Source organism: Streptopelia decaocto (genome assembly GCF_964273445.1).
Source record: "Streptopelia decaocto genome assembly, chromosome: 4".
Lineage (NCBI taxonomy): Eukaryota > Metazoa > Chordata > Aves > Columbiformes > Columbidae > Streptopelia > Streptopelia decaocto.
This window is the reverse complement of record NC_138658.1, coordinates 3036643-3061447: the sequence shown is the minus strand read 5'-3', so window position 1 is coordinate 3061447 and position 24805 is coordinate 3036643. Positions and strand designations below refer to the sequence as shown.

The 24805-nt window shown below is 41.4% G+C and overlaps 1 protein-coding gene across 1 annotated transcript; it reads left to right on the top strand.

Moving 5' to 3' along the window:
- Nucleotides 1-304: 304 nt before the first annotated feature.
- On the top strand, nt 305-18082 carry LOC309439069 (melanopsin-like; the record flags this gene model as incomplete). The annotated part of the gene is made up of 10 exons (XM_082051197.1): nt 305-358; nt 2845-2987; nt 4589-4722; nt 6236-6439; nt 7367-7538; nt 9244-9399; nt 10125-10232; nt 12640-12814; nt 15870-16019; nt 17693-18082. 10 exons carry the CDS (start codon nt 305-307, stop codon nt 18080-18082), a joined length of 1686 nt encoding a protein of 561 aa, XP_081907323.1.
- Nucleotides 18083-24805: the final 6723 nt, after the last annotated feature.

Here is a 24805-nt window from a genome sequence, read left to right as displayed (position 1 = left end):
TTTTGATGTTGTACTCACAAGGCGTGTAAGGGTAAGACCACATTGTGATTTATGTGAGTTGTCAGGTCCAGCATCTCACAGAGTCAAAACACAAGTGACTGTAGCATTAATTTAGGAGGAGCCACATGAAGCGAGTACAGGACAGGCAAGTACACCAGAAGCTGGTCCTGCTGCAGTTACTGGCATCTTCATGGACTGCTTCTTCATGTTTGTATTTTTGAGTGAAACCATCAGGTTATTCTGGACAGTGTCTTTAAAATCTCCATTTAGGAAATGGATGTGTCTGCGGGTCCCAGGAGCGCAAATGGAGGGAAGCAAAGCCAGCCCAGGGGAAAATGGACAGGTGAACATGCCTCATGTGAGTCCATGAAAACTCACCACCCATTATACATTCAATATATTGGTTGAATAGAATGCAATGCCTGCCTTTATTATCTCTGTCTTATATAACATCATTAAAGAGAAGGAGCCAGGCTGTGACTTGTACGGAACAGGCTTTTCATTTTATATTACGTGGCTGTGATGATACCGAGTACCTGCAAACACCATTTATCGACATAGACATGCTGAATCCAGCTGTTCATCACCATGGCAGCATGAAACAGCTGGAGCCAGGGCAGCATCTGGCAGCACGGCTTCTGACTTTGTAAGGGTTACAATTGCATCCTCAGGGCTTCCAGATTCACCCTTAATAACAAGAAAATAAGTAGCCTGAAGTATAACTGCGCAGTGTATTCCAGCAGTTAGAGGTGGTGTGAGATGGATACAAAATCCATGCACTGTTTAGTCTAAAAGGCAGGATGCTTCCACTAGTATAAATTGATTTTTTGCTGATTTGTAATAGTTGTGTCTTTTCATTCAGATCTCGAAGTTGTTCTTACCACTATTAACATCGCAGCAAAAGTGTCTGCAGTATTTTCCAGACTCCTCTGAAGGAAGATCCCTTCTCGAAAGCCTGTGTAATCTAAACAACCCTCACTTTAGCTTCTCACTGAGATTGCAGGCTCTGCCTGATCCCCAGCGTTTATTGCCTTCCAAATTCCACTCCATAAGCATGAATAGTTTATATTTCATCCAGTATTGCCAGCAAGCTGTAATCCGAGTTTACAAATGCGTCTTGTGAGACGTTTTTCAGCTTTTGACACAATCTACCATTCATAACTGAATAAATGAGGCAAAACCATCCAAGTTGGCTTATCTTCAGCAGAGAGATAAGATAAGACAAGACACCTTTGGGTGTGAAATTCACAGCCCATTTCTCAAGTGACTTTCTGTAGAAGTGAGCTCCCATATGATGAAGTAAAGCATAATGCGTATGACTGGCAAGTACTACTTTGCCTGAATTACAACGTATATGTGATACTCCTCTATATAATAACCCTCTATATAGGAGTTAATCCTAATGGATAAACTGGAAAGAAAGGAGAAAAAGGATCATTTTCCTTTCTCACCGGTTTAGTGACTCTGATATGCATTGCCAGCAATAAGTCAGGGTTTGGATTTAGTGCATGCATGCTGCTAAGAAGATGAGGTGCGAGTGGCGGAGAGGAGTTTATCGCGGTTAATTTGCGTGGTTATGGTTCTGTGGTTCATTTGTGTGCCCTGAAAGCACACGACCTCTCACACCTCCTTCAAGGGGTAAATGCTTCACAGGGTGACCTTTTTCTCGCTGTTTAACTGCTGGGAACAGCAGTGTTGTCTCCCTGGTGCAGCCAGAACCAGCAGATGTTCCCTTTCATTTCTTTCTACTTTTATAGTGATGTTACCTTTGAAGTGTCACGCTGCTGGTCACCACTGTGTTATGGGCACAGTCTGTCAGACCACTGAGAAAGCTTGAAAGCAGCTCTCTGCTTTGAAGCCGTAGCTTGTGTACCATTTACAACACCATTTCAGCCCCAAGAGCTTTGCTGTCACTGATGCTGCTTCAAGACCCACTGGTTTGCAGATGTTGAGGACGTGCTGTGCATCTCACCAAGTGCTCCCTGTCACCAAATGCAACCTGCTCGGTGGGATTGGATGATGCCCACAGCTGGAACTGTTGTCCAGGGAGGGAGCTGTAGTGTGTGCATTTCATAGGTGAGCAAGGAATAACAGGAGGCAGAAAGGAGAAGCAGCAGTATGGGCAGTCAGGAGCTAACAATAAAGAAAAGGCTGTTCTTGCCATTAGGTGGTGATAAATCTGAGTTTAAAAATAGTGTAGGGTTATTGGGGTTTTATTCATGTGTTGTAGATAAAGGGCAATGAAAGTATTGTCAAGACTATTTAATGTATTTGTACTTACACAGGCAATGCTATTTTGCCTCGTTTCACACCTTTTCCATGGGGAATTCCCAGCTTTTGCGGCACTGTAAGTCAGTGGATACGGAGTTTGGGAAGACCCAGGGGATTGAATGTTTGTAAGGGTGGGATTTGCTGTTGCTGCTCCTAATAAAACTGAATTACGATGGGCTATTCCTTGTGGAACTGCAGTTTGTGTTGTCAGCTAGCTCTGTGCCCCAAAGTTGCAGCAGTTACCTGGAGTGAGTTTTGTGCTAGCACATCTTTGGCTTTTTCACATCATCATTGTAACTTAATGCTCTTCCAGTTTGTTTTCCTCATGTTTTGTTGGTTGGTTGGGTTTTGGTTTTTGTTTAATATAACCCTGTACTGTTAAATAAGGTAATGAAGGCTACTTGAAGGAAACTTGATTACAGAGGACATGAAAAGAGCTCCAAGGTGTGCATTTGATTTACATGAACTGTGGAAGTGAGTCCTGTGCCTTCCTTCAACAGGCTGAGCATGTGTCCCCACATGATAAGTGTCCTGAATGGGTTGAGTTGTCCTTTTCCTCTGTTTTCCATTCAGGGTTTGAACATGGGCACCCAGCCCCACGCTCTGACCAAGGCAGAGATACCCGCCCATGTTCTTTACACCGTAGGAACATGCGTGCTCATTATCGGCTCCATTGGCATCATTGGAAACCTTCTAGTTCTCTACGCATTTTACAGGTACGAAATTTCCTTTTACCATTAAGCTGACTGGTCTCGAGGTTCACATGTGTCTGTGTGCAGATGTTCTGCATTTTTTCCCTCTTGGATTAAATCTCCAAGCAAAGGCTGATAGCAACAAATGGGGGGAAGGCAACACCTCCCACCCACATACACCTTGACATCATTGATAACCTCAGTGTAAACTCCTCATGTTTTAAGCAACCAAAGAAAATGAGAAAATAAATACCTTGTTCTGTAAATAATTCCATTTGAAAGTTTAAAGAAGAGTTTAATACTTTTAATGATGGGAACCACACTTCCTTGTTGCAGACTTCTGCACTCACCCTGTAGAATTTGCAGAAATACTTGACAAATGCTGGTGCTCTTCCCAGCTGCCCAGATGTGCTGGAAGGACCAGGAAAGCGATGCGCTGCATGAAGTGAGCTCATGCCACCAGTGTATTCCCTGCTTCGGGCAGATCACAGGATTTCTGACAGTTTGTGTGTTCTCTTGGTTTCTGACAGTGTAATATCTCATGAAAAAACATAAATAGTCGCCTTCTGTCCTACACCGTAGTGCTGGATTTCCATATCTTTCTTGCTCACCGCTTGCTGTCATTGTGGTGATGCAGATGGGGCTTGCACTGCTAGAAACACCAATGGAGTTATGAACCAGGTGTTAGTTTCCTATTCTCAAATGTTAAAGACGAATTAATTAGCTTAGTTATTTTAAACATCTGGCTTTAAACATGAGATAGAGGAGAAACTGAATTCCCTGCAACTGTAGATGCCTTTGTGATTTTTGAAACACAATGCAAGCTCTCCATTTTTCTTGAGGTTTGTTTGTTTTCGTTGCTGTGATAAGAGCATTAAATTGTCAATGCAGGAATATCTCTGTTACAAGTCACTTCTTTTTCTATTATACATGCCTGACACTGCCCTGGATCCAAACTCTAGCTATCAAAGCTCTTTACTTCACCATGTAGCCAGTACAGGCTACTAGTACTAGTTCTAGGGGCTACTAGTTCAGTGTTACACCTTCTCAGTACACCTGTCAAAAATGCCAGTTTTAAAGTAGATTTGGGTGAGCTGAACTCACAAAGTAATTTAACTCTGTAGTGGGACATAATATCTGATCAGAGCAACTAGGGTATATTCAAGCAAATAACCCCTAGTAAAAGTGATTCTTTATCATGTTGCCAATATCTTCATTCCTCTTAGAGCCAAGTGTGATCTTGAATACCAGCTGAAAAGTTTCCTAGGAGGTTACAACTCCAAATATCCCTAAGAAGTCAGACTATGTGAGGTGGTGAGATGTGGGGAAAAAAACCTGGAAGTGACGTTTGGTTCTTTTTGGATAAACTTTGCTTGCAGACCGGCTGCTGCATTCACAGTCCTTGTTGTGGTGTTTAATGGTACCTGTTGATCTGCAGCTGAGTATTTTTGAGCTCTCTATGAGATGTATACAAACTGCAGTAATTGACTTAGGAGTGGCAATTGATTGACTGTAGGTAACCACTGATTACAAGCTGGGTAATGTTTGTTTATGGTAGGAAGTTATTAAGTCACTTGATTATTCACTTTATCTATTTAAAACCATGTGTATTTCCTGTTTTTAAGCAACAAGAAGCTGAGGACACCCCAAAACTACTTTATAATGAATTTGGCCATGAGTGATTTCTTGATGTCGGCTTCTCAGGCACCCATGTGCTTTGTGAACAGCTTGCACGGAGAGTGGATACTTGGAGATATAGGTACTTTTCAACTCCAATTCATACCTCACCAGTTCTACACTGTCTGCAGCCTATTTGGGCCATATCAGTCCTGGCTCGTGCCGTGGTGATGGCAGTGCAAGACTTTTGGGTGAGAACCCAGGTTCTTGACTTTACCAGTCAACATGATGGCACGTTTTGTGTTACAGCTTTGATTCTTCCGTCTTATTTATTTTGGAAAGAAAGGAGGCAACATCAACATGTAATCATGTTACATTTTAGTTTGTGAGGCCAGATGCTATGGCTAAAGACAGGTAGAAAAATTTTATTAAGTCGTAAATAATTTTGTCTGTATTCGTTTAAGAGGGAGTTAATATTCTTATTTAGAAATGTATGTTGATATCCATTAGCCTGTTTCTAGCAATCTCACATTTAATTGGGAAATGTATACAATGATAATCAGCTGAGGACTCGGCAAATTTAAGCTCCTTTCTTTCCAATGGCTAATAGAAAGAAAAGGTGATGCATGCTCAAATTATAGCTGAAATGTGGGCAGGTTCCTCAGCAGGCTTGATGCTCTGCTTGGTCTGCTCACCAAATCATTGGGCAAAAATTTACATCAAGTAGTGGTTGCATATTGGTGGACAGTGCCCAGAGACTGTATTATTTATTAGCATGGAAAGGGCTCTTCTTTAGTTTGAGGATGTTCTTAGTCTTGCTTATCCCCTTAGGTAAAATATCATGCTGCCACAAATAAAGAAATTTAGTTGGGTTGAGTGGGATTTGGTCTTTAATTACAGGTTATTTATAAAGCCTTGAGAAGAAGTTTGCTCTAAGGTTGAATCCGGTATTTCAACTACCTCCCATTCCCGGTGGGCTCTTGTTTATAACCACATATGGTGATGCAAGATCTCAGAAAATGAATGACCATTCAACACAGGTTTCTGAATCAAATTAGAGACAGCATAACTACAAATTTTCATCTGGTAGTGCAATGTTTGAATGCAAAGAAGGGAGGGAAAAGAAGCCTGTTTCGTGTAAAACTTAAGGGTTTTTTTTAAGTACTGCTATTAAATATGAGAGCTGCAGCTATGCTTTACAGCTGGCCTTTCAGCCATCAAATTTAAACTGCTTCTGCTTTTTTTTCATTTTTAAAACCACATAAACCAAAGTCATTTTTCAGAACGTCCATTTGTCATGAGCAGACAGATGTCTGCTGCAGCCTGGTAAGATCAATATATTGGGCAACAGTCCAGGAAAATGTAACTTTAATTTGATTGGATTTTCTTTGAGGCAGTTTTCCATTGATAAAAGGTTCCCAGTTGAGGCTGCAGCGGAGAGTAGATCCTGTTAAATATATGCATTTATATTTTATTAATATTTGTGTTTCTTCTAATAAAAACTTGAGAATTATTACATTGTGAGGCCAAGAAAATTCTTCAAATGGGAAAGAAATCCTGAGCTGGGAAAACTAGGCAGTTTAACTTGTCTGGCTCTGAGAGAAAACACACGTCTGTTTTAAGAAAATCCCTGACGTTGACTTTTTCTCCTTCAGGCTGTGACTTGTACGCTTTCTGTGGGGCACTCTTTGGAATAACCTCAATGATGACTTTATTGGCTATTTCTGTGGATCGCTACCTTGTGATCACCATGCCCCTGCGATCCATCCAGTGGACGTCCAAGAAGCGCACGGTGCAGATCATCGCTGCCGTCTGGCTGTACTCGCTGGGCTGGAGCGTGGCTCCGCTCTTTGGGTGGAGTACGTTGTCTGCTTTCTGTCTCTTCCCATGTTCCCTATGTAGGCTGCTTTTGCCTTGCTTAGGGTATGAAAAAATGAGCTTTTTGATAAGTTCTCGCGTGGGTGCTGAGCCACCACCTGATGGTTTGTTGTTGAACCATCTATCTTTAACTATTGCAGTGCAGATAACCTTCTCCTACCTACGCCCAGGTTGCACTCAGAATCACAGAATAATTTCATTTGGAAGAGACCCTCAGGATCATTGAGTCCAACCATAACATAACCTAACTCTAGCACTAAACCGTGTCCCTAAGAACCTTGTCTAAATGCCTTTTAAACCCCTCCAGGGATGGTGACTCCACCACTGCCCTGGGCAGCCTGTTCTAGTGCTACACAACCCTTTCCGTGAAGAAATTTTTCCTAATATCCAATCTGAACCTCCCCTGGTGCAACCTGAGGCCATTTCCTCTTGGCCTGTTACTTGTTACTTGGGAGAAGAGACCAAGACACTCCATGCTCCAACCTCCTTTCAGGCAGTTCAGAGATCAGGAGGTCTCCCCTCAGCTCCTGTTCTCCAGGCTGAATCCCCCAGTTTCCTCAACTGCTCCCATCACACTTGTGCTCCAGCCCCTCACCAGCTTCATCACCTTCTCTGCACTCTTTCCAGTGCCTCAATGTCCTTCTTATGATGAGAGGCCCAAAACTGAACACAGTACTTGAGCAGAACAAGTTGCAGATGGAGTATTAGGCGTATCAGAGATCCTGGCAGTCAGGATCTCCTTCCTACGTGTGTACTTGCATTCTCAGACCACACATGTAATATGGCTAGCATAGCTCTTGAAGACTATCTATACAGTGCAGGGTTTATTTTAAGTGTTCAGTTGTTGGATCAACAAATGTGCAAGCTTCGGGTGCATGTTTGAATAATGTATTCCATGTATTTCATAGGTTCCTATGTGCCCGAGGGCTTGATGATATCCTGTACGTGGGACTACGTAACCTACTCCCCTGCAAACAGAAGTTACACCATGATTTTATGTTGTTGCGTGTTTTTTATTCCTCTTATAATAATATTCCATTGTTATTTATTTATGTTCCTGGCCATAAGACGCACTGGCAGGTAAGAAATATAGCTGAAATAAGTAAATCTCCCTTTTCTTGTATTAGAAGATTTTCTGCAGAAAAATCTGACTAAAACATTAATTTGAATAGAAATTGGAAATAAAGTGGCAGATCATTAACAGCTGTAACTGGAGAAATATTTTGGCCAATCTAAAACCTACAATGGATGTATGTATTCTGGAGTAGGGACAGAAGTCCCTACTTATCCTAGAGAGTGGTAATAAATAGAACATGAGATAATTTGATAGTTCAGACTACTTGTATTTCAGATTTGCAACACAAGGAACACAGTCCTTGTGCGTTCCAGCAGTTTTCAGCCCCGAAGGATGATAAATAGCACATAGCAATGGAAGCATCATCTGCTTTTGAGCTGCTCTGTAAACTTAACAGTCCTTATATTTTTTGACAGTTTTATTTAAGGCAGGCATCCCAGAAAACCTTGTGGTTCACTCAGACATCAGGCGCAATATCTGGCTATGCTTGTTAGGAGACTCCTTTTTTTTTTTTCTCCAAATTCTTGGTCTGTATTTGAAATAACAAATCAGCAGGGTGTTAGATGTGCAAAGTAACCTCATTCTGTCAGCTACATTTCTCCTAATGAGCACATGACTTATCTTTGGTCTGACCCAACACCAGCTGGAGCTGCGAGTCCTTCCCGTTGCTCGCAGTGTCACCAGCTCCCATGGCTTTTCTCTACATGCAGGCACTTGCTCAAGTTATTTGGCTTCACAAAGCTAAATTCTGTTTTTACAAGCATGTTTAGCCGTGTGCCTAAATCAAAGTTCTTACTGAGCTCTATTCTTGGTCTTGGTTCTTACTGTGCACTGTGTATGTGTGTTTCATACCAAGCAAAATGATGGTGTCCTGTACACCTGTGAAGCACAGTGGCCACAAGATTTTTCTGTGCCTTTTGCTCACTAATAAACTCACTTTACAGGTATGTTCCAGTGCACTAGGAAGCAGTTTGTTCCCCTGCTGGCTGCTAATTACTGCCTTCAGCATGAAACGTAGCTTCATTTAACAACACTGATATGTAAAAATGTTTATTTCTATGCTAAACTACATAATGCTAAACCACATAAAATCATGTTTAATGAAGTGTGGGGTGTTTGCATGATGTGAAGAGAGATATTTTTTGGCAAAAATATTAGTACTGCCTGTTGTACTCACCCTTGAAAATACTCTTCTATGAGTAAACCTGCAGGAAAGTCAAAATGTCCCTGTAAGTGTTTGGGGTCAGGTTCCTCAGGGTGTTCCAGCACATGTTACCCTGGGAGCAGGAATTTCCTCAAGCTGTTCCTCCCTTGAAAAGGAAAAACCATATGATTTGATCTTGCGCCCAGCTCCGCCTTTGCTTGCTCCACCTCTGAGAGCAACGAGGGGCAGGGGACGCTCATTTCTTCACCTTCCCAACCCAAAACCTTCCTCCTCTTGGCATGAGGACACAACAGTCCTGTTCTGTGCCCCCAGGGGTTCTTCTGGCTCAGTCCCACAGGCAGATGAAGCTCAAGCAAAGTGTCTGGGACCATTTACTACATTAATTACCTCCTAGAGTTTTTAAATGTCAGAGGACAAAAGAACAGCTAGAGCAGAAAAAGGTGACAAGTGCTTCATTTTGCATATTGCTGAGAATGCATTAGGGATGTTGCACCTCACTTTTCCACCCTGCTGCTGGTGTATCTGTATTTTTTTTCCCCTCACAGAGACGTTCAGAAGCTGGGCTCCTGCAGCCGGAAATCCTACCTCTCTCAGTCCATGAAGAACGAATGGAAACTGGCCAAAATTGCTTTTGTGGTCATCGTTGTGTTTGTCTTGTCCTGGTCTCCGTATGCTTGTGTCACCTTGATTGCCTGGGCAGGGTAAGGGAATATGTAATCCAAAGAGCATGGCTTATTCTGCAATATAGATATAAGTATTGTTATCACCCAGAAGAAACAGATCTCCCTTTTGAAAGGCTTTTAAATGGTTGTTACACTAGAAGTGGTGTTACTTGCTTTACTATATCCTTGTGAATAAAGACAGGAAAGGGATTATTTGTTCATATATTTTAAAACTATTATAACTTTTTATCTGCGTTTTTGGTACGTTTTCCTCTCCCCCATGAAAATATCTTTATATGAATTGGAGGAGTTACCTCTTTTCTCTCCTAATACCTGTTTTCTGAAGAAGCTTCTTCCATCCAGCACAGATGTTGTTGCAGAAAGGTTTTTCAATTCAATTCTATTTTCTTTTTCATCTCCATTGCCTTTTCCCAGATGGTCACAACAGGGTTGTTATGTTTGGTTGGTTTGGTTTAGCCTAGTGTAGAAAGAGGGAAGGTGATTCTTTGTGTTCCTGGTCATTTTCCAATAGATAACTAATTGCTTGTGTGTCTTTCATCTTCTTCAAATGATGGAAACCAAGTGCACACTGTCAACTGCAAGCCTTTCATCAGAGCACAGAATGCATTGGAATGGATTAATGTTCCAGGCGTATTTCTTATCAGGAGACCACAGCACAAAACCAGTCAAAGAGATTAATATGTTTTAATAATTTAATATTAAGCCATGGCATAGCTGTGTGTGATGGTTTTGCTGTGTTTCAGTCGAGGCAACACCCTAACACCATATTCCAAATCCGTGCCAGCAGTTATTGCCAAAGCTTCTGCAGTCTACAACCCCATCATCTACGCAATAATTCACCCAAGATACAGGTACAGTAAACATATAGGTATGTGTATAAATGTGCATGCAAATGTGGTTTTTACAGTGAATGAACTGCCCCCATTCCCTCAGCTTCACCCCAAGTGTAATGTGAACAAGCTGATGGTCATTGGGAGAAGCTCTGTAAAAAGCAAACAGAGTTTTCATAGAAGTTCTATGAGAGTTGTAGGAAGCCAGTAATCCAGACAGAGCTGCCTGCAGATGAGAAATATTTCCAAATATACTGAAAATATCGCTTTTTTATTAGCGGGCTCACTAATTTGGTCAACAAGTACTTGCCTTCAAAAAATAAAGCAGACATTTCTGCAATACTTGACTTCATGGAAAGAAGGCCCAGTTTTTATATTTGTTTCATTTAGTTGTTCCACGTAAAAGCTTTTCTATTTTTTACCTTTTTTCAAAAATATCATCTTTGACTTAAATAAATTTTTACATTATACTAATGTGGTCCACTGCACAAAATTTGATATTGATCACTTCTCTGAAACGTATCTCTTTTTTTTTTGCAGACCTGAAATATTTCTAAACCTATGCCTTCATAAGCACATTATTCTACATTTGCATTCTACTTATTATTACAGATAACAATTGCTGTATACTTTAAAACAGAAATCTGTGCTGACCCTACACAATTTCATTAACAAATACTCGGATACAATTCAGTCTCAATAGTTAACTCATGGTTAGTCAACATTCCTTTAATTTCTTTCTCCATTTCCTCACAGCTACTGAATGAGTTTCTGAGCTGAAAGGTATTAATTCTGCTTTTTATCCAGGCCCTCTGACTGCAGTAGGGTATGGGATAGAGAGTATAAAGATAATTTGTTCCCACAGAGTAGGTTATTACAAAGGTAACTATGTATTATAAAAAAGGATTTCCACACTGTCTCTCCAATGAACAATCTACAAGATCAGGTGAATAGAATGATAATTTAATACACCATAAAAGACACTCCTCCAAAGAATCAGAAACCTTTCCCTTCACAGAAGAAGGTGTAGCAGAACTGTTATTCAGAATATCTCCAGATTTTTCTGCCATTCTTTTGAAACATACCTACCACAAAGGGATGGGTTGCTTTGGTGAAAACTGTGATAAATGTATTAACGCCACTAGGTGGCAGGGTTAGTCGTTGGTACGAGGTTTGTCTTGCCCACGAAGAGGAAAAACTGCTAGGTTGCATAGCCTGAAATTTAGGATTTTGGAACTGGAAAGAAAGTTCATGGTTTTGAATGTCTGAGGCATGAAGGTGTGGCCGTCAGAGCAGTTAAAGCTTCTCAGAAGGCTGGTGGAAATATACCCAGAAATTACGAAAACTTATATTTTGTTTCAAAATGCCTGCTATTGTAACTAATACCATGTTGCAACCTCCAAAAATCTGAGTCCATCTTATTCTTTTAAGGTTGTAGAGGATTTTGGTTTATAAGAGAATGTCTACTCTCCGATGGCTTGCAGAAGTTCAATGAGAAGTTTTGCATGGCTGGCTGACACATTATGAACCAAATATTTGTTTTTATGACCCAAAGCTGTTGTGCTCAGTGTTTCCTTACATTATTTTCGTGAGGTGAGGTGAGTGTTTTCAAAGCAGGTACTATACAGTGAACTGCTTCAATACTTTTCCAGGTAAGCCTGTATTAAGAAAAAGGCTGGAATCCACAACAGGATTTCAGAGATTCTCTTAAAGTGTGGGGGTTGCTTTCATGCTTCCTAATTTATATTTCTAGACATATCAACAAGAGAAGTGTTTGTGCAGTTGTTTTGAAGACATTTTATAGACTTGGGATTCATCCAGTCAGGAGAAGAAGTAACATTGGGTCCCTTGTGATGAATCAAGCATGCGGGTTTAAAACTGAAAAAGCAGATGGACTATGCCAAGTCAGCTGGTGAAAATATGATGACAGGACCCATTTTGCCTGAAGAATGAATAATGAATGCATATGTAAAGATCAGGGTTTCTGGATAATTTCCAAACCTAATAATTCACTCTATGCCTTCAAAGTAATTCACGCGATGATGAATGAATGTTTTGCTCTGTCCAGGTCCAAGACTTTGTACAGAGAAGACCTTCATGCCAGCTAAACTGAAAGTTTTCTGGGCTAACTTTGTGATGAAATCAGAAGCAATCATGCTCTTGAAGATATTTTCAATTCTTGCTACTTATCCATGCAGCTCTTCCATGCACGTTTTGGTTTGAGGCCCAGAAGCCATCTGCTATTTTCCTTTCAGCCTGTTGAGTAATTTCCACTAGAAATGCCATGCTGGTTCCGTGGAGTCTTTGAGGCCTCCTCAGTCCAAACAGAAGCTGTGCTGAGGTCATGGAAAGAGGTGGTACTTTCACCATATGATTTTCAAAGCCATGTCATCAATGTGTTCTTTTTTTTTCTTCCATTTTCCTTCAGAAAAACCATCCACAATGCTGTTCCCTGCTTAAGGTTCCTTATACGAATATCGAAGAATGACCTCCTGAGAGGCTCCATAAATGAATCCTCGTTTAGGACGTCTCTCTCCAGCCATCACTCTCTTGCTGGCAGGACCAAGAGCACTTGTGTTTCATCCATTTCCACTGGAGAAGCTGTAAGTCTTGTCTCGTTTCCATGATGGAAAGTGAGTGTAATGTTTCTCTAACTCCCAAGATAAGTGACTCTATAAATACATATTCAAAATTAGAGAATGGAAAAGAGAGGGAGGTAGCTCAATTATTTTGGGTCACGTGAGGTCATTTCTCCAAAGCCCTCCTGGGAGTTCATGCGTGATGATTTCTAATCAGAAAAAGCATCCAGGCCAGCACATCTTCGTGGTTCAGGTGCTTCGTGGAACCATGGATGTTCAGGTTAAGTCTTTAACGTGAATTAAAAAGAACCGTTGTCAGGCACTGAAGTTTTTCCTGGAGAATGGAAATTATTCTGTTCAGATAACAGCACAAGGGAGGTGTCTGAACTCTTTCATGGCAGATAGCCAGTAAAACAAACACACCTGAGCAAAAAATGCACTGTTCACTGGGAAACCGAGAAATCCCAGTCAATGCTAGCAGTGTGCCCAAGGTGCTGACAAGAAATTCAGGCCTTCTGGCTGTAAAATTAAGAGGCAGATCAAACAAACAAACAACAACAAAAGAAACACTTTAAGTGCCTGAGTCCTAATGAAACAAAATCTATCCCATTACAAAATACAGGTTACTTTGCAGTCCATGCTGCTGCCTATGTTGCGCATTAAGCTCTACATCAGGTAGACTTCCAGTTAAAATGAATAATTGTGTGTTACTGGGCAGGCTCAGCTGTCCAGCCTGTGAAGCCGTGAACTGTTTGGGGACAAGGATCCTCTTCCACTTTGTGACTGCATGTCACGTAGCCCAGCAGCATTCCAAGCTATCACTAAACAGCCTGCAGGTTATTGTATTACAGACAAGTAATAATGGTGATAATTAAAGACCATCAAATCACTTAAATGGGGTGCATTTTGTCATTTAAAATCAGCAGGTGATTAAATATCATGCAATGGACAAGCTGTTTTTCAGGAGAGACCTAGTCTAGAAGTGCCAAGCCTTTTCTTTGGTGTTTCATAAAATATATCTACCATAAAATTTCCTTTAAACTAAAACAATAAATAGAGGAGGGAAAGGCCTCTCTTAGCCTGGGTAAAGCCTTTTTTTAGTGTACTGTTGTTCAGATTTGAGCCCGAGTGAGTTTGAAGTGTGTGCTGGGAGTCTTGTGGAGTGTGACACTACTGTACACATCACATGGCATAAGGATCCCTAAATTTGCTTGCTGAGGCTCTCATAGTCTTCAGGGCATAGAGAGCACTTTCATGTTTATCTGGTTGCTGCTGTATTAGGGCAAAAGACCATAATGAGATAGGAAAAAAAAACAACTTTGAAATTTAGATATGAAATTTAACATTTGTCTTGGCTCTTGAATAAACAAATAAGTAAATAAATATTTCTGTTGCAATGTAAATGAAAATGAGATAACCTATTCTGCCAATTCAATTCCTTTCACAGACCACTGATTACACAATGATGCATGAGAGTATCAACTGTGACGATTTAATGAACTCTAAAATATCCAGACCATCCTTGCAGAATGAGGTTAGTATATGTAACATGCCAGCATCCTATCATGAAAAAAAGAGTGTATTTTTGGGGTTGCTTAACAGCTTGAGCAAACAGAGCACTCACACGTCCCTGTATCCTCTGTGAGATCATGAAGGCTACTTTTCTATTTACACTTGTGGTTGTAGATCACACATGTAGCGACACAGAAATGCCTTGACATAGTTTAAAACAGGAAGGCTCTTAATTTACTTATTTCCATTTTTTTTGCCCCTTTTACTTTTTAATTTTTGTTGATTCAAAGTTTATTCCTAAATTCTCTCTCCACTAATCCTTTACTTGATATCAATTTAGGTAACTTCTGCTGAATGGCTCGTCCCAATCCAAGAAGCTTTCTATTTGTCACTGTTGGTCACTACTTGGTCGTGGTTCATTGTGTTTGGTTGGGGTTGCTGTTTAAAGACAGCAGCACCATGCTGTGTCGAGTTGACATGGCCAAAGGTGATTGTTCTTGAGGCAACTGGCAGCTCAGTGCAGCTGTAGAGATTTCAGATGAAACAGCAGCTGCTGAAATAAAAGCCAAGCTCAATGACTCTCACATGACAGCAGCACCAAGTGAAATTTTGGAATGCTCCAATAACGTATTGACAGGCAGGAATGGCACAGCGACACTATAAAAGACGCAGCTGTTGCAACCAACACGTTCATCTGTTATGTACATGTTAGCGTAAGGAGTCAACATACTCATGAGTCACATAAAGTTGTATTTACAGTATGATTCTACAAGGGAGGAGAAATAAACAGGTGGCACTACATAGATATACAAGCAAGGTGACACAGTGGAATTATGCACTAGCTTCCGACTTGTGGAGAGCACATCTATCCGTATCTAAAAGCTGGTATGGAAAATAGTGAAATGATCTCATCATTGATACTCAATCAAAAAGTCATCACAAAGTTAAGTTTGATGGATGGCTCCTGCCCAAGCTTCTAAATGGAACGGCATGGTTGCAATGTCACGATTGTTCTCCATTGCTGGCACTCTCTTGGAAAGTTATTGCAGAACCCACTCAATGCCTCCCATCCACTGGTGATGGTTCAGAGAAGCAGCGAGTTCATGGGGCTTGAGGAGCCCTGGGTGTTCTGGACATCCAGCTGGGATGTCTAGAAATGTGGTTTTGGACCTGTGCATGTCCACATTTTTGTACCAGCTGATGGTCACGCAGAATGCCATAAGCCATATTAGATTGGTGGTACTTGATCCCGTTTTTAGATTCAGGCAGTATGTACCTATAAGCATTGCACAAACAAAGAGATTTTAAAAGGGTCAAAAGCATCCTGGTAAAGAGAGATTAAATATTTTTCTCATTATTTCAAAGATTTTTTTGCTTTGGAAAAATAGATAGGAGTAAGTGACAAGATTAAAAATCAAGCCTCTTCCCAAGGGAGGTTGGAGGGTGAGACCTGTGTTAGAAAAGCTTTAGTTTTCTGTAATTGTGCCTGTTTTCTGCTAGAGTTTGAGAAATTTTGGAATTGGGTAAAGTATGTAACTGTGTGAAATCCTTCATAATTTGTGATTAGACCTGGAGTGATGTAGAGCTTGACCCTGTAGAGCCAGCTCATAAGAAGCTGCAGCCCCGCCGAAGTCATTCCTTCTCAGCAAGTGTGAGACAGGAGAAGAGAGACCTGCTCCCAAAGACCTGCAGCTGCGACGCAGCAACCACAGAAAAGGTAAGAAAAGATGTTTCTCTAGGGACTCTCCATTTTACTGTTAATCTTGCTACACTATGTCATCTCTGGAATAATAATTCAGCCTTTATACCAATCTCTTTTATCTGCAGGCTTTTTTTATACTGATTCCAATGTTCTCTTTAGCCCTGCTGTTATTTCTTTCTTTGTGACTCATGTCAGTAGTGCCTTATTAACTTTTTTTCACTGATACATTGCCTATTTTTGGAAAGCCAGCATCAGTTCATAGCTCTAAAGCTGCATTAAAACACAGTCAGTAGCATCAAATGTAAGAAGTTGACTTCTGTGCCTCTTTGCATGTTTATCTATCCCGACTCCTGTTCCTCCCATCCTGACCCTCATGTCTACATTCTGGTAGTCTCCTGTTATTCCAAAGTCAGGGCTGCAATATAGACTTTGACATGATAGAAGCCACCTTTTTTTCCTCTTTTCAGCGTACATTAAAATGTTTTATTTTTGTTGAGGAGGAAGACAAGAAAGAAACTCCCATTTCTCCCTAAGGGTGGGAGAGTCTGGCAGCTGCCACCCTTCCCTCACTGAAAGAGGAGATGGTGAGTACTCAGTGCATCCATCACGCTCATTGCCCAAACCGCTGAGGTTTGGTGTCACGAGCTTGAGGAGCACCCCAAGGAACCGCTGAGGATGGGACCAGCTGGTCACCCATGAGTCAGCTTCTGCCAGAACCATATCACCTGTTTCAGAACAAATATTTGTATGGGCGGCACGATATAGAGCATATATCAGTGCTGCGTTTTCAAGAAAAGAAAGGACTTGCAAACCCCCACTTGTGGCTGGACTGGGTAGCACCCACTTTTTGATGGACACACCTTTTCTTGGGGTTTACTTTAGTTTAAGTAACCAAACACCCACACCTTGGGCACCCAGAGCCTCTGGTTCTGTCTCCTGTGCTCTGGTTCAGCTCTGAGGCTGATTGTCTAGAGCCAACATATTTTAAAGCAGAAGCTGTTCTGGAAATGTCCAGCCATCCAATGACCCAGTTCCTGCATGTATCTGCTCTGTCTTCCTTTGTGTGTTTCCTTAAGGTGAAGTCCTGATAAATGCTGGTCTTTTCCTGTAGCTGTTGTGAATGGTATTGATGGAAAAAATATGGTTTCAAATGTGGTTACAGGCAACATAGGCTCAAATCTACCACCCACCTCTGCTGCCCTCCATCAACAGTCCAGTGTGTCCAAAGTTGCAGAAAGTGGCAAAGGCTGTACCAGGAGTCATTTGGTGACACCATGATAGAGATTGTCACAAGGATCATGAAACTTTAGGCAAATAACAAATACAGTATGCTTGAGTCTCATCTGAGATTTTTTCCATGAGAGAAGTACAATTATCAAATATCTTGACGTGTTAAAATGGAGAAATATGTTTATAACATAAAATAATAAATCAGATATGGGAATGGCTTTTCTTTTCTTAATCTCTGCTGATATTTGAACATGTCTTGTTTTGCTTCATTTAACATCCTGCTTTCCAAGCTGGAGATGTCAACACATCACAATTTCACCTCTTTCTAGTCAATGATTCAAGCGTTTCAGAATAAATGTCTGGTGACTCAAATAGAGACTAGTGGTAATGAATTTCAAATACTCGTTTCCATAGTCATATGCTGTATGACAACGCTAAAGATTTTGTCTCTGCTCTAGGTCTCATTCTGCTCCAGCTATCTGGAGAAGGTGCTTGGGCGGGCGGTCCTACACAGTCCCCCTGCAACACTTGTGACCAGCTCCCTAAAAGCAGCTTCTCTACCTGTTGGTTTGAACAGCAGCAGCATCAGCAGAGGAGGCGACACAGACACTTCAGAGATAGCAAGTCAAGAAAGTCAAGTTAACGGAGTCCTGGGCTCTATCATTAGCAATACTGTCCCTCGCATCATCATCATTCCTACCTCAGAGACCAACCTTTTTCGAGAGGAACTAGAAGAGGAAGAGACTCAGTTGTTCCACTTCCCTGACAAAAAGGGCAATCTGCTGGACTTGGAAGGGCTTAGCTCATCTGTAGAGTTTCTTGAAGCTGTTGAGAAATTTCTGTCATGAGTTTGTCAAAAGAAAACTTTCCAGTAATTATTTTCTTGGCGTTTTCTCCACTTAATTATACCAAATAACTGAAGCCTTGTAGGTTAGATCATCAGACTTTTTGTATGTTTATATGGTAGTCGCTAGGCAGCCTTCAGATTTATCTTTGTCCGGACCAGCTCAGGCGTGGAACAAGGCTTTAATTCAGATTGCGCTGCAGGAAACCAGCAGTGGAAGATCTGGCAGCGTGACCAAGTGGCATCGGTCAAGCTGACCGCCTGTCTTGCTGAGCCCGGATTTGTAGCCACAGGTGGAGGTGCCAGCGGAAGAAAAAGTGACCAAGTAAGAGCAGGGGCAACTCCCGAATATTCCTCCTACCTGTACATGAAACAGCATTCCTGATATGGCAGCTCTCTTCTGGACAGTGATGGGAAGTGCCACAAGACCACAGCTTCTGGCAGCAATGCAGATGGCAGATGATCTGGACTATCTTTTAATCAAATTATTTTCAGTATTGGTGGTGTTTTGTTTTTTAAAAAATAGGCAGCTTGCTAAATGTAAGTAAACAAACTGACGGTGTAACTGGGAAGTGACTGCTTGCTTTTAAAGTTTAGCACTAGAAGTCTGGATTTTACCTCAGCTTTAGCACACCCACCTGAATGTCAAAATGCAAGGTGCTATATGCTAAAACATACGCTACTACCTGTAGAAGCATTTAGAGCCCCTTCAGAGTTCTAGTATTGATTAAATATGTATGATCCTAATGAGTCTGTGATTAAAAGGGTGAATGTTCACAGCTGGCTTGACAAGTCAGTGACAAAGCCTTGGCTGCTGTATATCACTTGTCTCTTCTGAGGATATTCTCCACTACTTCTATAAAATGGCCCAGCACATGTTGTCTTCTACAGGTCACTTACCAGAGGCAGGTAAAACATCATCTTAGGGAGAAAACTCCACAGTACTGTGGCGTTTGATACAGGGTCTGCAGTCACATTGTTATCTGTGGTTATCAATTGTGCTTATTTTATCTCTGCATATAACAGTGCAAATATTTGGTCCGGTGAGTCTAGCAGTACTCAGGCATCCAACAAGAAAGGGGGAGTTTATGTTCATAGTCTTGGTTTATTCCCTTGACTGTATCCAAGATTGTGCAGAGAGCACTGAGAGCATTTCCAAGTTTTGTGCATGTACTGGCTTGTCTCGAGAAGTAATTTCTCTTTTTCTGTTCTCCCAATGCAAAAACAGATGGAAAGATGGAAAGCATAGAAGTAATTTTATTTATTTATTTATTTATTTATTACAAAAGAAGATAACACAAATCTTATTTGCAACTAGCTAGACAGGAATACCACCAAAGAACAAACTAAAACCCAAAGCAGCGCAGGAGTTGTGCACTGGCACAACTTGAGGCCATTTCCTCTTGTCCTACCACTTGCTACTTGCGACAAGAGACCAACATACCTCCTTACCTTGTGGAGAAGGGAGGAAAAGGGTGGCAGAGCCCCATCATACACATGGTTGTCCATGTGAAGCTCTAACACATGGATCTGGGGCTGGTGTTCAGTGGGGGCAGCACTGCGCTGCAGTACCCACAGCCGGGATGCTGAGGGCTGTGCCCACCGGGTGCTGGGTTTTCTGCTGGGTCCAGGCATCACCCCAAGGTTGTCTGCAATCAGTTTGGTGTGTCCAAAGGCAATTTCTCCATTCGAGGAATCAAATGTTAATTAAACGTTAATTAAATAAAATGTTCATGGAAAACAGGGGTGGCTTGATCCTCGGCTAAACATACTGTCCTGCCCTCTCTGATTGTTTCGATTTTTTTTTCCTGAATTTTTCATCTCTGTTTTGTGGGACATTTATTGTTTGTTTGTTTCTTTTTTTTTTTTTAGTTTGGTTTGGCTTTTATTTGTTTGGTTTTTGTATGTGTGGCTGTTTGTTTATTTTCCTACATCAACTGTGCAGTCCAGGACCTTAATTCTTTTTCCATTTAATACCCTCAGCTGCTCTATCTCCTTTGTTCTTGAGCCAGACGTTGGAAAGCAAGTATTCTTATAAGCCTCCCAAGTCTTGTACCTGACTTTTACTGTTGTAATTACTTTAAATAACAATAAGGAAACATATTTGATGTTCCAAAATATAAAACCCTGCCCTGGAGCAGTTTATGCACTCAGATGTTGACAGATTTGTACAGGTAAGACTCTAGGCAGGATATTGCCATAGTTTCCAATGGGACGAAGAAAGTAAGACCTAAAGTAAGAGTCAACAACCTCCTCTATATCCAGATAAAGCTTTGCATTTTACTTGTTAGCCTGCAAGATGACTTTCCACTGATCTCTTGCATATGTGCTGGTATTAATAAAGAGTCTCAGAAACTAGTGGGCTTGAGGTGTATGCAAAGAAGTATTTCACTTTTATACTGTTAATGTAATATACTGTTAGTACCATTGCTCCTGAAGCTAATGTCAAGATTACCACTTACTTCAACTGATGTAGGCTAGAATGCCAAATGAGGTAGCAGTAGAGGATAAAACTTTAAGTTGTATGAAATATCAGATAGAATTATTACATTCACTGTGAGATTTTTGCAGAAACATCAGTCACAGAGCAAATGAATCTTAAATTGACTAGAACAATAAAGAAAAATCTTGTAAACTGTCTCCACATTAGAATAGATGGAACATAAAAATGTACAATATTAACTGTTGCTTCCTATTTCACAAAGGAATGTATTCATTCACTCAAATGGAATAAAAAATTCTCAGGAGTTATACTAAACTACCTATTGTTTGGTTTTCTTATTTAATCATTAATTTCAGGAGCCAGGAGGAGGAACAAAAAAGCTGAGTTTTTGAAACCTGTGCCCTGATCCAGTGAATGGTAAGGTACATATATAACTTTTATTTACACGAGCATCTCCTTTCAGTTCATTTAGACTGCTCACGGGCAACCAAGCACTTGCCTACTTGAGTACAGAGCATCTAAAACTGGGATAACAGGAATCAGGTGGAAAAAATACAAAAATATTAACCAAAGTCAATACATTAGAACTGTGACTGCAGCCTTTGATCTTTGTCCTAAATCTAAATGACAACCAGCAATTGTTTGTTTCTGCTAAATCTTTGTATAGCACAATTATAGGATATGTTCCATTTTTCTTGAGTAACGGAAAGTTCGGACCAGACCACAAGTTTAAACATTTTCTTTTGCCAAGGACAATGAATTTATTTTTTATAATGAAACCAATGTTTGGATCAAGGTTTCCAGTGAGAAAAACTTAGTTGAATCTTAATGAATCTCTCTGCCTTAGGTTGGTACAAAGCACCTGTCACATTTACCTGTATATTAACACATACTATGGCTTACTGAGATTTTGGATGTCTCTCTGTATACTTTATTTGCTTTATGACATGTCTGGGTTGCACTTATTACTGGTTACACTTGTTAGTGCTACAGGTGGTAGCAGGACATGAAAAGCCAACTACAAAATGCCAGTCAGGCGTAAATCCACTGTTACTAATTCCCCACCCCGTGCCAGCAAGGTGATGTACCTGCCTGTCAACAATCCTGGTGACAACACATCGTGGTGAAATTTCTTGAGAGAAAATTTCTGGTAGAGTCTTAGACAATATATTGGAATTTTTTACTCTGAAATATGTTTACTCTTCATTTGTGGTTATGTATCATGTAGGCATTTTCATTTAAAAAGCAACACGTGTTCTTCACCTTAAAACAAAGCTCCAGGGGACCTTTGTCATCTTCAGGACCTTGTGCTGGACCGAACAAGCCAAAGGCACAGGCAATAACACATGAGATGAGCTGCTGCCATCACCAGTGGTGCACGGTCCTTAGGACGATGCTGAGAAGCACGTCTGATCCCCATGGAACAGTCAGACACGTGTGCCAGTGGGTGCATGTGAAAATGGTATATTCCAGAAATGTGTAGGGAATTAAGCTAGATTTTCATGGGGACAGAAGAAGATGCCTCCCTAGAGTTTCTCCTTGCCAAATTTCAGGTTCCTTTCCACTGTAAGCAGGTGGTAAAACTCTTCAAAGAAACAGATGGATGTATTTAACATTAACTAACAGATAATTTTCCACGGGTGTGCTCTTGGAAACAAACGATCCAGCCCAGAGCAGACTACAAGTGTGGAAAATGTGAAACTGAACGCGTTCAAGTTCAGTAAATCTGAAACAAATGCAAACAGCAGCTTATAGTGGAAAATGTTGAGCCACCAGGAATGCAGCAAAATGGCCAACTCCGTCTTCGTGAAAGATGCAAAAAGCTGTAACCAATCAACTAATACTCCCAGGTCTTTTTGTCTGTCTCCATTTATGGCCAACCCAACAGAAAGGAAATTGGAGCCACCAGCAGCTTGGTCTCACTTGTGTCACTGTCACCAGCCTTGACCATTTGGGCACCAGCATCTGGAGGAAAAGGGGATAAAACGTTTCTGCTACAAGAGCAAACTTAGTTTACCTTGTTAAACCTAGCGGAGAAAGACTGTGGGGGGTATGAGGATATGATTGTTGTCTTTACAGGTGCCTGGGGAGGAAAATGGGCTGTTCAAGCAAAGTGTTAATTTTGGCAGAGGAGTAAGTTAGCATAAACTGTCTGTGAATTAATGTATTCTGAAAATCACTTTTCTTTTGAGCCTTGGGTGTGTGTGTTGCAGGGAGACAAAAGAAACAAGTGTGTTTTGCACTGAGTTTGAGGCAAGTACCAGCTGTGCCAGCCAGCTGTAGCTGCAGTGACAGCCATCAATGGCAAGTCTCAGACACTGATTGCATCAGTAGAATAATAATAAATCTTTTACAAGTGCAAATACCCACAGAAACAAATCCTGGCATTAAGTATGTCTTATTATGACTAATTTGCTGATGGCTTTAAATAGGCTGAGGTTGTTTGGAGTGTCAGTGCACACGTGGCTGTCAGCAGAGCGCACAAGGCAGGAGAAATACAGCAAATTTCCTGATGATGTACAGCCATCGAGCAGCGGCTGCTTCCAGTTTTCTGAGGGGGAAAATAGCCGAGCGACCAGTAGGATCTCTGTCATCCTTCTTGCAAGCTTCAGTGGAAAAATTGCCTGTCCCCTAAGGTATTTTGTAACGTGGAAATAAGTTGAGCTTCAGCTGCCTGGAAGGGATGACCCTGCATTTTATTTCCCTCCTCACTGTCACACTGCCCAAAAGCCACACGCTTTTCTGGGGATGGGAGTTGAGCTGGTTTGGCCTTCTCCTTCTGGCCCCAAATTGTGTTTGCAATCACAACGTAGATTAAGACCTTACTTTGCAGCAGCAAGTGCTGAACCCCCTGACAGGCCCCTTGGGCTCTTATCCTCCCAGCCTTTAGTCTACCAGATGTGTCAATCTGGAGGCCAAGGGAAATGGGCAAGTGAAAAGAAGTATTCTGTGCCTTTCCATGGTTTCACTATCTTGCCTATTTTTGGAGTGAATGGTTGGTTTTTTTCTTTGTATTTTTTTTTCCTCATGGATGCCTTGGCATGCATCCCTGCTGGCATAGGATGTTTCCTCATAAAGCCTTTGTTTTTGTGCCGGGCTGGATTCGTTTTCCCCGTGCGACGATTTTTCCTGGAACAGCTTCTGAGCAGGGCTGAAGGTGCCTGGCAGACGGTCCTTCACGGGTGGGTTGTCCTGCCGCACTCTGGTGCTGCTGATGCACCGAGACATTTGCTTTTGGGTGAAGCTCTTCCTGCCCAGCAAGAATCAGCAACTAAGATTTCCAGAGGAGAAACTCCCACGGCATGTTTCCATTTCAACGGAGATGGCGTTTCCAAACTTGCGTGAGAGAAGGGCTGAAAATGGAAAATTTGGAGGGTGGTTTTAACCACTCCACAAAGTCTGCTGATTTGAATCTCTCTTCTTCACATGCCTCTGTTTCAGAAAAGGCTGTTGTATGCTGCTGGGACATCACTGGTGTTAAAACATTGAAAACTCTGATACCACAGGCTACTGAGAAATCAGTGGTTTCAACAAGCCAGACTCTAAAATAATCATGAAACTGGGTAAAAAGCAGAGGACTACCATAGTGAATTTTCATAAGTGTTGACCTTCTTTTCAAGCTTTGCTCTCCAGCCTGAATAAACAGAAACAAAGGTCCGGTTGATTTAATGTCCTCTCTCTAATAGTGACCAGCAATGAGTGTCCAGGAAGAGAAGCAAAACAGGTATCGATACTTTCCTGCTATGCTGTCCCAGCCTTCAGCAGTTCCACACCAGGAATCTTATTTAATAAGCCATCACAGTCGTCTTTTTCTTCCACAGATTTATGGAATTGCTTTTGGGACTCATGTGAAAGCCCAACTACTAAAATGTCCTATGGCCTCTGCAGTTTAATTGTGATTTACGCAAAACGGAGCCTCCCTTGTTTTGAGGCATCTCTAGGAGCATCTCTGGGAAGGTGGGAAAAAGCCTGAAAGCCTTGGAGCAGAAATATGATGTGTTTCTAGTTAAAGAGTATCTGCGGAATATTTACAGGCTATTTAAGCAGCTGGCAAGCACTTTAGGGAAAAACTTATCAACAGGCTGTCTCTCAGCTTTTCTAGGAGGGAGGAAAATGGAATTATCCTCATTTAGCATCAGCAGAGGCTGGGATGTAGTGTGAGCGTGTGCCCAGACAGTAGCAGCGTTGTGGCTGCCTTGTCCTCTCTCCAGCCCAAGCCCAGACATCAAACCCTTCACCCTCCCTGACCGCAGCACATGGTCAAAATCACTTAAACACTTGGGT